Source organism: Staurois parvus, unplaced genomic scaffold (genome assembly GCF_062004578.1).
Source record: "Staurois parvus isolate SC_StPar_1 unplaced genomic scaffold, SC_StPar_1.0 ptg000659l, whole genome shotgun sequence".
NCBI lineage: Eukaryota > Metazoa > Chordata > Amphibia > Anura > Ranidae > Staurois > Staurois parvus.
The window spans coordinates 360,572-376,006 of NW_028318455.1; the positions used below are offsets into that span (position 1 = coordinate 360,572).

The 15,435-nt window shown below is 47.0% G+C and overlaps 1 protein-coding gene across 2 annotated transcripts in view; it reads right to left on the bottom strand.

Moving 5' to 3' along the window:
- The window catches only part of SIRT6 (sirtuin 6), a 57,033-nt gene extending 51,973 nt beyond the window's left edge, over window positions 1–5,060 (bottom strand). The window contains exon 1 of one of the 2 annotated variants that reach the window (XM_089694310.1): window positions 4,909–5,048. In XM_089694310.1, coding sequence (XP_089550436.1) covers window positions 4,909–4,974 — 66 coding nt within the window. In that variant the 5' untranslated portion in view covers window positions 4,975–5,048. Of the gene's footprint in view, window positions 1–4,908 lie in introns of both variants that reach the window. The other variant, XM_089694311.1, reaches the window with a different exon arrangement.
- Window positions 5,061–15,435: the final 10,375 nt, after the last annotated feature.

The following is a 15,435-nucleotide window of genomic DNA, read 5'->3' on the forward strand; positions in this document are numbered from 1 at the left end:
CATGGGAAAAAATCCTTTCCTGCAGCAGGGTCTGGGCCACTGTTAGGCTCTCAGTACTATCAGGGTTTCCATGTTGCTGCCGCTTTGACTCTGTGGGATCTGAAGTAATTCACTTGTAGCCTTCGCTCGATGAGCCAAGTGTCTGAACTAATGGCCTTATCTGGCAAGGAGCTCTTCACAGATTTGTGGTTATTGTTTATTGGGCCTGTTGGTGTTTGTTTGTGGTTTGCTTAGCCCACAGTGAAATTGCTTTTGGACATCCTTTAGGTTAAATACTCTCTCCATACATCCAGATCGAGGATAGCAAGCCTGTTAACATAAAGAGTCGACTTCCAGTTCCGGCGCTACATGTGAGGGACACGGGACTCGTGGCTCCGGGCACTCCAGCATACAACATTGGCTCCCCACTCCTGAGACTCGCACTGCAGGCCCCCCACGCATACTCCTTGCATCCTGGAGCCCCACTGTATGGACCAGTAACTTCTGCCGGCTCCTCCTGGCTCTGTACACGCTCCACGGCCCGACATGTGCAGCTCTCCCTCCTCTGCAGCCAAGATGGCCGACGGAATGGAGACAAGCTCAGCAGCAGCACAACACCAAACAGCCTCAGCTCCTCAGGAACCACAGGTTCCAGCAGATCAATATGACAAAATTGCTCAGGCTGTAGCTGCACTCCTTTCACCTACTATCTCATTAGCTGTGGACCGCACGGTATCGCTGGGCATTGATCAAATCAGAAAAGAGCAGAGTGAACAGGCGAAACACTTATCTGAAACAGAACAACGGCTCTCAGATCTGGAGGATGATGCCCACTCCATTCCTGCAGGTACACAACAAGTTGCACGTACACAGCAATCAATCCTAGATAAATTGGATGATTTGGAAAAATCGCTCACGCAGGAGCAACCTGCGCATTGTTGCCCTTCCCGAATCGTTTAATGCAGGCAGCCTCTTGGATCTTTGCTCTGCTCGCATCCCTGCGCCTTACCTCATCATACACAGTAGAAAGAGCACACCGTCTGGGCTCACCCTCAAATGACAGACGCAAGCCACGGTCTATAATAGCCAAGTACCTCAATTACGCTGATAAGACTGGCTATTTTAACCACCTCCCACCTGTCATATAGTAAAATGACAGACACAAGGCGGTTCTCTCGTTCTGGGAGGACGTCATATGCACCAGCGTAGGGTCCGACAATAAGTCCAAGGATTTCATCCCGATATGTAATGGCAGTCAGGGTGCCATTGTCTAGCCTGTAGAGGTCTGTGCATCCCTCCATGGATATGCCTCCCCAGACCATCATTGGCCCACCACCAAAACGGTAATGCTGAATGATGTTACAGACAGCATAACATTCTCCACAGCTTCTCCAGACACTTTCATGTCTGTCACATGTGCTCAGGGTGAATCTGCTCTCATCTGTGAAAAGCGCAGGGCGCCAGTAGCGGACTGCCAATTCTGATGTTCAACGGCAAATGCCAATCAAGCTCTATGGTGAAGGGCAGTGATCACAGGGCTCAATAGAGGATGTTGGGCCCTCAGGCAACCCTCATGAAGTCTGTTTCTTATTGTTTGGTCAGAGGCATTCACACCAGTGGCCTGCTGAAGGTCATTTTGTAGGGCTCTCCTGCTGATGGGTTAAGGACCTTCTACGGGCTTGTCCAGCTCTCCTAGAGTATCTGCCTGTCTCCTGGAATCTCCTCCATGCTCTTGAGACTGTGCTGGGAGACACAGCAAACCTGGCAATGGCAAGTATTGATGTGCCATCCTGGATTAGTTGGACTGCCTGTGCAACTTCTGTAGAGCATCGCCTCATGCTACCAGTAGTGACACTGACCCTAACCAAATGCAAAACTAGTGAAAAACAAAAATGAGGAGCAGGGAAAAAAAAAAATGGCAGTGGCCTCCAGCTGTAAAACCATTCCTGTCATTGTTGCCCATCTAGTGCACCTGTTGCCAAATTTCATTAGCAGCAAAGCAGCTGAAACTGATTAACAACCCCCTCTGCTACTTAACTGACCAGATCAATATCCCAGGAGTTTCATTGACTCAATGCTATACTCTGATTAAAAAAGTGTTCCTTTAATTTTTTTGAGCAGTGTGTACACACACACACACACACACACACACACACAACTAGGAACTAAATCGGTGTCCCAATCTAATTGTCCTGATAAAAAAAAAAAAAACATAGATTTTAACCAAAACCATATTTAAATCTGCTTTAAGTAATGTCTGGAGCTTTTAAAAACAAAACAAAAAAAAAAAAAAAGGGGGCTTTATGGCAACTTAAACGTTTAATATTTTTAACATTGCGCTGTTTAGCTCCACCTCCCCACCCTGCCTCTCTCCAGCACAGCACCTGGGGACTAGCAGGGAGGAGAGAGACCTTGCAGTGTAATGAACACCGATTGGGTGCTTGTCAGGAAAGGGGAGTGTCCTGGCTTATCATTTATCCATTTCGCTGCCAGAGCTGTTTTTGCGTTTGTTTGCACACGTTTAAAAAAAAAAATCTTTTAAGGCCTGAAGATGACACAAAACCCCCAACATTATATATTTTCTGAAATCAGAGATCCTAGAGAATAAAATAGCGGTAGTTTAAATTTTTTATGTCACACGATATTATCACAAACGTCTAGGAAACGCAAAATTTCAGTAAAAAATACGCTTAAGTTCATTTTAGGGCACGAAAAGGAATAAATTATCCAATTTTTTGTAAAATATAAAACACGACGTTACATCAAATAGATATCCAACATGTCAAACCTTAAATTTGCATGCACTCGTAAAACGGCAGCAAACTTTAGTACCTTATATTTTCTATAGGTGGCACTTTTAAAGCTCCCTATAGGTCATCACTTTAGCGTTACGGAGGTGGTCTGGTGCTAGAATTATTGCTCTCATTCTGGCATGCGTGGCGATATCCAACACGTGTATCGCAATTAACGTTTTCATGTGTAGGCGTTTGTTCGTGCATACATATGTGGGGGCCTTGAAAAATTTGGTGGGGAAGGAGAAGTAATATGCTTGGGTGTGACTTCCATTTACAAGAAAAAAAATAAACTTAACTTTTTTTTTTTTTTAATCACATAGGGGACTTTTTGTCCCCTATATGATGATTTTTTTGAGACATTCTCTGTGCTCCCCTGAATGTAATGCAGTGCACATTGCACCGCATTACATTCTTTCCTGGCCTCAATGACTGGGAATCTGCTGTCATACAGGAACCCGGAAGTGACATCACGTCACATCACTTTCGGGTTAGGACAAGAAGGGGAGGGGGGTGGATGGGTCCGCTCTCCTCCCTGCCCTATACCACATCCCACTGGCACCCACTTAACCAGTCCCAGGCCTGCAGATGAGCAAGCGGAGCCTGGGACATATAGCAGGCAGGGGGGTGGCGGCTGGCACTGTGTGGAAGCAATCGGGTGGAAGCGCTGTTCCAGGCAATATGAATATATTTCTCTCTCTCCATCTCTCATAAAATTCACCATTAGACTGGTAACTGTTTTCAGGAATCTTCAAGTACAGCAATGAAATAGGGGCTCTTCCTAATGGTAACATGGATCACTAACGCAGCCATACACCATACTTCGGTGACGCGCAGTATCATGCCATGCACGTGCATGTTACTACATTGTAGTGTCTTTCATTTCAAATGGCACCCAATGCATTTCTAGAGTTTAACTGGTTGCCTAATTAGACAGACTCCCTCCACACAGGAAGGGGAGAGATGCTACAGACTCCCTCCACACAGAAGGGAGGAAAGAAATCAAAAAAATGTATCAAATACTTACTGTAATTTTAGGGCCAGAAAAAGTTACTAGGGGTTGGCCAGTTGTCAAAACAGACAGGACTCTCTGCACTCACCCTGGCACAGCACTTTGGTGCCTCAACAACAGAGTGACTGGCAGGTGATGTCATACTAGATATTCCTAGGTGCAATGCTCTGCAAGAGAAAACTCCAAAGTGAAAGTAAAACAAAAAAAGAGCAAAGCTGCTAAAGAACACATCCCAATACTATTAGGCCCCTTTCACATGGATGTTCCGATGGGGTCCGTCTGCCTGATTTTCGGGTGGACCCGATCAGAACCTCCATTTTCCTATGGCGTGGCAGGTGTAAATGGACATGTGTCCGTTTACACCCGCCGACATCCAATCCAATACGCAAAAGAGACAGATGTGCTCTATCACAGTTGATCTCACTGCTGCCATATAGGGCTCATATACACAGGATGTTATTTTTTTTTCTTCTATGAATGTCTTTGCTGCTGGCAAAAAAAACAAAAAAAAACACCCCTAAAGCTGCGTTTTGCATGTTCATTTAGGTGTATCAACCATTTGAGCGTTCATGGATTTCACTGGCCAGAATATTAACTTATTCTGGGCACTGGAATGAACGTGGTTAGTGTTTAGATGCATTTACTGCCTTTTCTGTTTTTTTCTGCCAAAAAGCTCCTTTCCTGAAAGCACTGTTTTTTGTGGTGGTGTGGGGGAGGGTTGAAAGCCTGCAAATGCTTCTCTGCTAATGTGCCTGTAAACACCTATGTGTGTATGACCACATAGGCTGACCTGGAGCTTCATTTCAGGCAGAAAAACAAAAACATCATTTTTGTAAAAGCAGCATTTTGTTAGCTCTGTAAATACAGAGGCAAATACATAAATATGAGGCCTTATAGTCTTGAGCTGCTACTGACAGTCATATGAACTACAGAAACTGTAACAAAAAAGCTAAAACGTGATTCTTTATTTCAATATCGTTAGCATACAGGTTACTCCTGCACCCAAAATACAAACGTAAAAATAAAAAAACACCACTGACTCTTCAAGTGAAATGAAGAAAACAACGAAGCAAGAAACATGAACAAAGTTCTTGCAGCAAGAGCTCGTCATATAATGTATCTTACCTCAGGAAGCCCACATTGGCCTTTGTTAGCATACGGGGACAAACCAGCTGCATAATTCACCGACATCTCTTTAAACCAGCAGACGGCTCTACAAAAAGAAGCGCACTCTGATGACGTACTTTACACTACCAACCAACTAGCTAGCTACACCCTCTTTGTATTGTAAGCCGAGGAGTCTGACTGCAGACTGGAGCTCCACTTTCGACAAAAAAAAAAAAAGTGACGTTAATCTATCAACCAACCAATGGCTGCAGAGTGGAGCTCCACTCGACAGGAAACATGTGACCTCCACTCCAACTTTTTTTTTCTTTAATGAACTTCAATGAAACAAACAACCAATAGACACAACTCGAGGAAGTGGAGGTCACATGTTTCCTGTCACATCTGCATTTCCCAAAGGTATCTGGCTGAAGACTAGAGCTCCACTCTAGACAAGAAACATGTGACCTCCACAGGTTTTATTTTTTTAACCACTTCAAGCCCAGACACTTTAACTCTCTTCCTGTCCAGGCCAATTTTCAGCTTTCAGTGCTATCACATTTTGAATGACAATTGCGCGGTTATGAAACACTGTACCCATATGAATTTTTTAGCATTTTTTGAGACAGATAAAACTTTATTTTGGTGGTATTTATTCACCACTGGGATTTTAATTTTTTTGCTATATAAATTAAAAATTCCAAACATTTTGAAAAAAAGGTATTTTTCTTATAAAATTTAGCAAATAAATAATCTTTCTTCATAAATCTTGGCAAAAATGTATACATCTATCTTTTTAGTAAAAAAAAAAAAAACACCCAAATTAGTTTATAACCAAAAATTATAATTTTTCTAAAAAAAAATGTATATTTTTATTTTATATTATTATTATTATTTTTTTTAACATACTGTCACCCTAGGAGTACAGTGTCACCATATGACACTGTACTACTTGTGGGGGGTGATGAAGATTTGAAGATTTTTATTTCTTTTTTTACACTGATTGCTTTTACACCCATAAATGCTATAAAAGCAATAATTTCTCCTTCTCTCTGGCTGCATTCTAGCAGCTATTCAGAAATACTGTGAGAGCTGTGATTGGTCACAGCTTGTCACATGGTACAAGGCTGTTGTGAATAGCCTTGTACCATGTGACCTCTGTGATCATTCACAGATTTCACAAGTAGTAAGCAATGATGTCAGGAAGTGACATCTTGTTTACTACTATTCTTGTGATCGCTCATTTGCCAATCAGGGATCACATGAATCGGGACCTCACACAGAGGTCTTGCACAGCGATCTGTGTTCCGCTGTGTTCAGAGGACACAGCGGGCACCGGATCACGGTGCCGCACGCTCCCAGGGAGTGCGCACAGGCAGTGAATGCGGGGGCCGTTTATAAATGGAAACCAGCTTCGGCACTGCTCCCTTCCAGTCGATAATGTACATGGTCCAGACGGGAAGTGGTTGATCAACTTTAACCCTTTCGCTGCCAGAGCCATTTTCACATTTTTATTGTACATGATTAACCACTTGCTAACCGCGCTATAGCCGAATGACGGCTACAGCGCAGTTGTCCAGTTCAGGGAGGGCGTCATATGATGTCCTCCCAGAACGCACCCTCCCTCCAGTGGTGCACACCCGTTGATCTCCGTGATCACTGTGTCCTACGGACAGAGCTGATCACGTGATGAGGTTAAAGGCCAATCACAGCGGCCTTTTACCATGTGATTTGCAGTGTCCAATGACACAGCAGATCACTGAGTAAATACAGTTGCAGCACTTTCCTCACGCTGTCACAGGGTGAGGAAAGTACTGCCAATAACCGACAGCTGTCACAGAGGAGATCAGCACTGATGATCAGTGCCCAGCAGTGCCACCCATCAGTGCTGCCCAGCAGTTGTGCCCATAAGTGCCGAAAGTCAGCTCTGCCCGTCAGTATCGTCCATCAGTGTTGCCTATCAGTGACCATCATTGCTGCATATAAGTGCAGCATAATCAGTGCCTCCTCATCAATGCCCACCAGTGCCACCTCATGAGTGCAGCCTATCAGTGACCATCATTGCTGAATATCAGTGCAGCATAATCAGTGCCTCCTCATCAATGCCCACCAATGCTGCTTCAGCAGTGCAGCCTATCAGTGCCCATCAGTACTGCCTATCAGTACTCATCAGTGCTGCTCATCAGTGCAGCCTCATCAACGCACATCAGTGAAAGAGAAAAATTACCTGTTTGCAAAATTGTATATTTAAAATAGAGACAAAGAAAACCTTTTTTTTTTTAATTTTTTGATCTTTTTTTGTTTAGAGAGCAAAAAATAAAAACCCCAGTGGCAATTGAATACCACCAAAAGAAAGCTCTATTTGTGTGAAAAAAATGATGGATACAATGTTGCATGACTGCACTATTGTCATTCAAAATGCTACAGCACTGAAAGGTGAAAATTGGCCCGGGCACGAAGGGGTAAAAGTGCTCAGTAGGCAAGTGTTTGAAATATAATTTTAGGCCTGAAAATTACACAAAACACCCAAACAATATATACACTGCTCAAAAAAATTAAAGGAACACTTTTTAATCGAGTCAATGAAACTCCTGGGATATTGATCTGGTCAGTTAAGTAGCAGAGGGGGTTGTTAATCAGTTTCAGCTGCTTTGGTGCTAATGAAATTTGGCAACAGGTGCACAAGAAGGGCAAGAATGACAGGAATGGTTTTACAGCTGGAGGCCACTGCCATTTATTTTTTTTCCCTGCTCCTCATTTTTGTTTTTCACTAGTTTTGCATTTGGTTAGGGTCAGTGTCACTACTGGTAGCATGAGGCGATGACTGGACTCTACAGAGGTTGCACAGGCAGTCCAACTCCTCCAGGATGGCACATCAATACTTACCATTGCCAGAAGGTTTGCTGTGTCTCCCAGCACAGTCTCAAGAGCATGGAGGAGATTCCAGGAGACAGGCAGATACTCTAGGAGAGCTGGACAGGGCCGTAGAAGGTCCTTAACCCATCAGCAGGACTGGTATCTGCTCCTTTGTGCAAGGAGGAACAGGATAAGCACTGCCAGAGCCCTACAAAATGACTTTCAGCAAGCCACTGGTGTGAATGTCTCTGACCAAACAATAAAAAACAGACTTCATGAGGGTGGCCTGAGGGCCCGACATCCTCTATTGAGCCTTGTGATCACTGCCTGACACCATAGAGCTCCATTGGCATTTGCCGTTGAACACCAGAATTGGCAGGTCCGCTACTGGCGCCCTGTGCTTTTCACAGATGAGAGCAGATTTACGCTGAGCACATGTGACAGATGTGAAAGTGTCTGGAGAAGCCGTGGAGAAGTTTATGTTGTCTGTAACATCATTCAGCATTACCGTTTTGGTGGTGGGTCAGTGATGGTCTGGGAAAGCATATCCATGAAGCGATGCACAGACCTCTACAGGCTAGACAATGGCACCCTGACTGCCATTAGGTATCAGGATGAAATCCTTGGACCCATCGTCAGACCCTACACTGGTGCAGTGGGTCCTGGGTTCCTCCTGGTGCACCACAATGCCTTGCCTCATGTGGTGAGAGTATGCAGGCAGTTCCTGGAGGATAAAGGAATTGATACCATTGAATGGCCCCCCACCCCTGCCTGACTTAAATCCAATAGAACACCTCTGAGATATCATGTTTTGGTCCATCCGACCGACACCACCAGGTTGCACCTCAGACTGTCCAGGAGCTCAGTAATGCCCTGGTCCAGATCTGGGAGGAAATACCCCAGGACACCATTCGTCGTCTCATTAGGAGCATGCCTCGACACGTTGCCAGGCATGCATACAAGCACGTGGGGGCCATACAAACTACTGAGTACCATTTTGAGTTGCTGCAATGAAATTTCAGCAAAAAGGACTAACCTGCTGCATCATTTTTTCACTTTGATTTTTGGGGTGTCTTTGAATTCCGTCCTCTGTAGGCTTATAATTTTAATTTCCATCAAATAATGGGGCATCCTTATGTTGCTAATGCATTACCCAGTCCATATCAGTATAGATATCAGCATGATATTTTTCTCCATTGAGACCTGATGTGTTTTCAAAGTGTTAATTTTTTTGAGCATTGTATTTTCTGAAAGCAGTCACCCTAGAGCCTAGAGCAGGGTTTATCAACCAGGGTTCCTCCAGAGGTTGCCAGGGGTTCCTTGAGCAATGAGCAATTTTTGCCTCTCAGGTAAGTTCCCACAGACACCATAAATCTTTTTAGCAATCATTAAGGGGGTAATTCTTCCCAGTTACCACAAGTGTAAGGAGCATTCTTACCACTATCACACTAATGTATCATGAATTGTGGATTTTAGCAGGGGTTCCCTGAGGCCGGAAAGTTATGTCAAGGATTCCTCTGCATTGTTTGAGAAAGGCTGCCCTAAAGAATAAAATAGTGGTAGTTCCAAATTTTTAGGCAACACAATCCTACTGCAAGGTCTAGGAAATGCAACAATTCAGTAAAAAAGCTCACTAAAGTGAATTTTAGGGCAAACAAATGCAATACATTACCCAAACTTTGGTAAAATATTATTATTTTAAAAATAGAAAAGATGAGGTTGCACTGAGTAAATAGATACTCAACATCTCTTCTTTTGCACTCACACAGTGTATACAGTCCACCACCCACTCCGACGGGAACACCCTAGACCTTGTCTTCTCTCATCTCTGCACTCCCTACAACCTCACAAACACCCCCTTTCCTCTCCTCGTCCTCAAACACCTATCCCTCCAAACATCAAACTATTACCAGCAGAAACCTCCGAAACTTGAACCCTGCCCCTTTCCACTCTGCAGCTGACCAACTTTACGACAGTATCCTTCCCCTGTCCTGCCCTCTACTGTTTATAACAACTCGATGTCAGCCACTCTAGACTCGCTAGCACCCCCAACACCATGAAGCATTAGACCCCGACCGCTACAACCCTGGCAGACTGACCACACCAAAAATCTCAAACGACGCAGTTGTGCGCTGGAGCGACTATGGCGAAAAACCAAATCCCAACAAGCATTCACGCGATATAAATCTGCCTTCCTACTTTGTTACCCTCATTTAATACCTTCTCCTCCACCTCCACCCAGTACCTCACTCACCGCCCACGAGATTGCTAACCACTTCAAAAACAAGATCGATGCAATTTGTAGGGACATCGCCACTGCTCAGACTTCCACCCCACCTAGCATTCCTCACACTAAAACCCCCTCAACACTCCTGTCAGGCTCTGCCCAGCGGGATCTCTAGTGGTTCACAGAATGGGGTTTCCCGGGTCACGGAGTCTAAGTCCCAGTCTGCCTTTTCACCAGGGCCCCTGATGGTGGGGATGGACTTGGTGCAAGACTGAAACCAGGTCGCGACCCCTGGGTGCACCCAACTATGGTAGAGGGGTCCCGCTGAGGGTATATGCCAGGGATGAGCCTGCTGTGAAGGGATTGACAGGTCCAGGTCCGAGCGGGATGGATGGATGACCGCCAGGAGTGAGCGCGGTCAGACTAGCCGGGTCGGTAACAGTGGGGACAGGCGTGCTACAAAGCAGCAGACAAAGAGTAGTCAGGTCACATGCCGGGTTCAGTAACAGGGGGTCCAAATAACAGTAACGACAGGCAGAGGAATGGTCAGGGACGAGCCGGGGGTCAGAGGAGGAGAAGGTCAGCATGGATCAGAACAGGCAGGGTCGGCAACAAGGAACGCACTACAGGAACACAGGTAACAGGAACTAGACCTTGCGGCAATGAGAACATTGCCTAGCCAGTTTAAATAGCGCGCCCTGCACCGTCATTGGTGCCAGTCGCGCGCCCGCGTGCTGGAGTGCGCATGCACATCCACAATTGCTGCCGCGGACGCCCAGGTCCTAATGCCCGCATATCGATGTGCCTGGGCGATCTGCGCATGCGCAGATTCACGTGCCGTGGCGAAGCCCGAGGTCCCTGACATGGCCCCCCCCCTACGGGCAGCCTCCGGATGCCCAACCGACCCCTTCTTGACGGCTGGTTTCGAAAAAATTCCTGCACAAGTCTTGGGGCGTGCACATTTTGGGCCAGCTCACACGAATTTTCCTCAGCCCCATATCCCTTCCACTTAACCAAAAACTGAGTTTGGCCTTTCCTTTTCCTACAATCTAAGATAGCTTCAACTTCAAATTCCTCCTCCTCGTCCACGTTTACTGCCTCTGGTGGTTTAGACCTCTGATCCGGAAAGGGGTCTGGTGTCGCTGGTTTTAATAGAGACACGTGGAAGACCGGATGAATTTTTAGAGACTCGGGAAGTGTGAGCTCGTATGCCACCTCATTGATTTTACGTTTTACCCGGAAAGGACCCAGAAACTTGGGTGCCAGTTTCCTCGATGGACAGGACATTTTTAGATTTGCGGTGGACAACCAGACCTGGTCCCCTGGGTGCAAGCTTAATTCCCCTCTTCTCTTCCTATCAAATGCCCTCTTATTGTCACCCTGGGCCTTTGCCATTGCTTCCTGTAGTACCTTGCTATTGAAGACAAAAAAATTAACATATCCTGCGTGGCCAGAACCGCGACCTCCGGGATCAGATCTGGCAGGAATACAGGGTGGAACCCATAATTCGCAAAAAACGGGGATTGTTTTGTAGCAGAATGACTCGCATTGTTATATGCGAACTCCGCAAGTGGCAGGAGAGTTAACCAGTCATCTTGGAGGAAGGTGGTATAGCACCTGAGGTACTGCTCTAGGGTCTGATTTGTTCACTCGGTCTGACCATTGATCTGTGGGTGGTAAGCTGAGGAGAATGATAGCTTAATTCCGAGGGTTTCACATAGAGCCCTCCAGAACCTAGACGTAAACTGAACCCCCCTGTCTGATACAATATCCCTGGGAATCCTGTGGAGTCATACCACTTCCTTAATAAAAACTCGTGCTGTCTCAAAGGCCGTAGGTGTGTCTTTCAGAGGTACAAAATGGGCCATTTTGGACAAGCGATCTACAATCACAAAGATTGCTGTGTGGTCTTGAGAGGGTGGAAGTTCCACAATAAAGTCAATGGAGATCATTGTCCATGGTCTGTCAGGTATTGGTAATGGACGCAAAAGGCCCCAAGCCTTGTCCCTAGTCAGTTTGTTTCTCTGACAAACGGGACAGGTCTTAACGTATGATTCGCAATCCTTGGCCATATTAGGCCACCAAAATATATGCTGCAACAGCTGCAGGGTCTTACGTACTCCAAAATGCCCTGCCAACGGATGATCGTGGCAATATCCTAGCACTAACGTACAGGCTTCCTCAGGAACCACAATCTGATCCTCCTTCCAGAGGAGTCCTTCCCTATTCAGTAAGGGGACACCGGGTAGACCTGGCATTCCTACAGACGCGGTCTGCAATCTAGAACGGAGCTCAGATTGGAGGACTAGGAAATTCCCTGAGGACAGGATAGTATCCGGCTTGGGAATCTCTTCAGGGTCCCCAAACATGCGGGAGAGCGCATCTGGCTTCGTAATATTGGGTGTACCGCCCCCTCTAATAAGTATCTCCATTCCTCTAGTGCTACCTTGATCGCCAGGAGCTCCCGATCCCAGATATCATAGTTCCTTTCTGCAGTAGTTAGTTTTCTAGAGAAGAAGGCCACCGGGTGCATGAGCTCCTTGATGCCCTTCCTTTGAGACAGGATCGCCCCGACTGCGTTCTCGGATCCGTCTACCTCCAAGATATATGGTAAGGACGGATCAGGGTGGCTCAGAATAGGAGCTGCAGTAAACAACTCTTTTAAGGCTTCGAATGCCTTCTGTGCTTCAGGTGTCCACTGGAAGTGAACCCCCTGCCTAGTCAGCTGGGTGATAGGGGACACCAGGCCCGAAAAGTTCTTAATAAATTTCCTATAAAAATTTGCGAAGCCAATAAAGCGTTGGACCGCCTTTTTATCAGTGGGTACTGGCCAATCCAAGATGGCCGAAACTTTCTGGGGATCCATGGCTATTCCCGTGGTGGAGATGGTTAGACCCAAAAAGGAAATACTACGCTGTTCAAAACAGCACTTGTCTGCCTTGGCATACAGGCTGTGTTGGCGCAGCCATTCTAACACACACCTCACGTGACCTCTATGGTCCTCCAAAGTCATGGAAAAGATGAGGATATCGTCTAGGTATATGACGACAAAGATATCCAGGTAGTCCCTGAACACATCGTTTATGAAATGCTGGAAAGTGGCGGGTGCGTTGCATAGGCCGAAGGGCATAACCAATTATTCGAAGTGTCCGAATCTGGTACAGAATGCTGTCTTCCACTCATCCCCCTCTCTGATATGGACTAAATTATAGGCACCTCTCAAATCTAGTTTAGTGAAGACTGAGGCTGACTTCAACCTTTGAAAAAGTTCGGGGACCAGTGGCAGCGGGTAGCGGTTCTTGACTGTGATCTTATTTAAGTCCCGGAAATCTACGCAGGGCCGTAGGGACCTGTCCTTTTCCACAAAGAAAATGCTCGCCCCGGCTGGTGATGTGGAGGGTTGAATAAACCCCTTACGGAGGTTTTCGTCTATGTACTCCTTTAGCACCCCTAACTCCCATTCGGATAAGGGAAATATCCGCCCAAATGGAATTTCAGACCCTGGGAGGAGGTCAATTGGGCAGTCATAAGCTCGGTGCGGGGGAAGAGTATCTGCCCCCCGCTTACTAAACACATCTAAAAAGCTATGGTAGGCTGAAGGAATGACTTGAGCCAGCTCTGCATCCCTCTCCAGACATAACAAGGCCTGCGGAATAGGGGAGGTCTTAGGGAGGCAATGCTGCTGGCAATAGGTTGAATGGAAATGGATAGATCCTGCCTTCCAGTCAACCTGGGGATTGTGGGCTCGTAGCCAAGGGAGCCCCAAGATAATTGGAAATAAGGGGGATGCTATGGCATCCAAACGAAGGATTTCCTGATGATGGGTCGACACTGTAGTACGGATAGGTGGGGTTTCGTGGTCAACTACCCCTGACCTAATACGGGACCCATCTGCTAAGAAAATATTCAATCCCACCTCCGTCTGTAGGGGAATCTGCTGCTGAGCTGCAAAGTCCAAATCTATAAAGCAGCTACATGCCCCAGAGTCCACAATTGCTCTGGTTACCACAGTTCTCCCAGGCAGCTGAAGTGAAACAGGTACTGCTAGATAACTGGTGTTGCCCATACCTTTAGAAGTGACTGTAGAAAAAACAGCGGAACACTTACCCATCTTGGCTGGACAGGTACGCACCACATGGCCTGCTTCCCCACAATAAAGGCAAAGATGGTTTACCTGACGCCTCTGGCGTTCCTCAAGTGTAAGTGTCTGCCGTATCCTTCCTGATAACCCGGGCCTCGGAGTATCCATAGCTTTCTGATTCTGGTTGACCCGCCGCAACTGAGACTGGATTAAAGCATGAGAAGGTATTCCAGTTGGCCTCTGTCCTTGGTTGGACCTTTCCTGCCTGCGCTCCCGCAACCGGCGGTCAATTTGAATAGTCAAGGTTATTAAGGCTTCCAAAGTACTGGGTATGTCTACTCAGGCCAATTCGTCCTTCAATGATTCAGCTAAACCCATGCGGAACTGGTGGTGCAGGGCCGCCTCATTCCATTGGGTGTCACTGCACCAACGCCTGAATTCGGCGGTATAGTCCTCCACTGTTCGGTGACCTTGCCTCAGTGTATGTAAGGCCCTCTCGGCCATCGCTGCCTGCTGGGGGTCGTCATACAAGAGTGCTATCGCCTCAAAAAATACTGTCACCGATTCCAACTGTAGGTCTTGGTTCTCTAAGAGCCAGTGGGTCCAGTTTTGGGGTTCACCCTGTAGTAGGAAAATGATGAACCCGACCCTCACAGATTCTGAGAAAAATGTCCGAGGCTGGAGGTTGAAGCATAGCTGACAGGAGCTACGAAATGCCCTGAATCTACTTCGGTTCCCATTAAAATGTTTTGGTGTGGGGACACAGGGTCCTGGAGCGGGTAACAACCCCGGTGTCTCCCCAGTGGGATCCCCAGACCGCCTGGTCGGTGTGGCTAAGGTCTGCATGCGACCACCCAACTCTGTATAACCCTCCTGTAGGGCCCTAACCCCTTGTGTAAGGGTCGCCAGATGTTGGCCTATGTCATCCAGAGGGGAAGTTCCCCCTCCAGGCTTAGTCATGGCCGCAAGGTACTGTCAGGCTCGCCCAACGGGATTTCTAGTGGTCCACAGAACGGGGTTTCCCGGGGCGTGGAGTCTAAGTCCCAGTCTGCCTTTTCACCAGGGCCCCTGATGGTGGGGATGGAGTTGGTGCAAGACTGAAACCAGGTCGCGACCCCTGGGTGCACCCAACTATGGTAGAGGGGTCCCGCTGAGGGTATATGCCAGGGATGAGCCTGCTGTGAAGGGATTGACAGGTCCAGGTCCGAGCGGGATGGATGGATGACCGCCAGGAGTAAGCGTGGTCACACTAGCCGGGTCGGTAACAGTGGGGACAGGCGCGCTACAAAGCAGCAAACAGAGTAGTCAGGTCACACGCCGGGTTCAGTAACAGGGGGTCCAAATAACAGTAACAACAGGCAGAGGAATGGTCAGCGACGAGCCG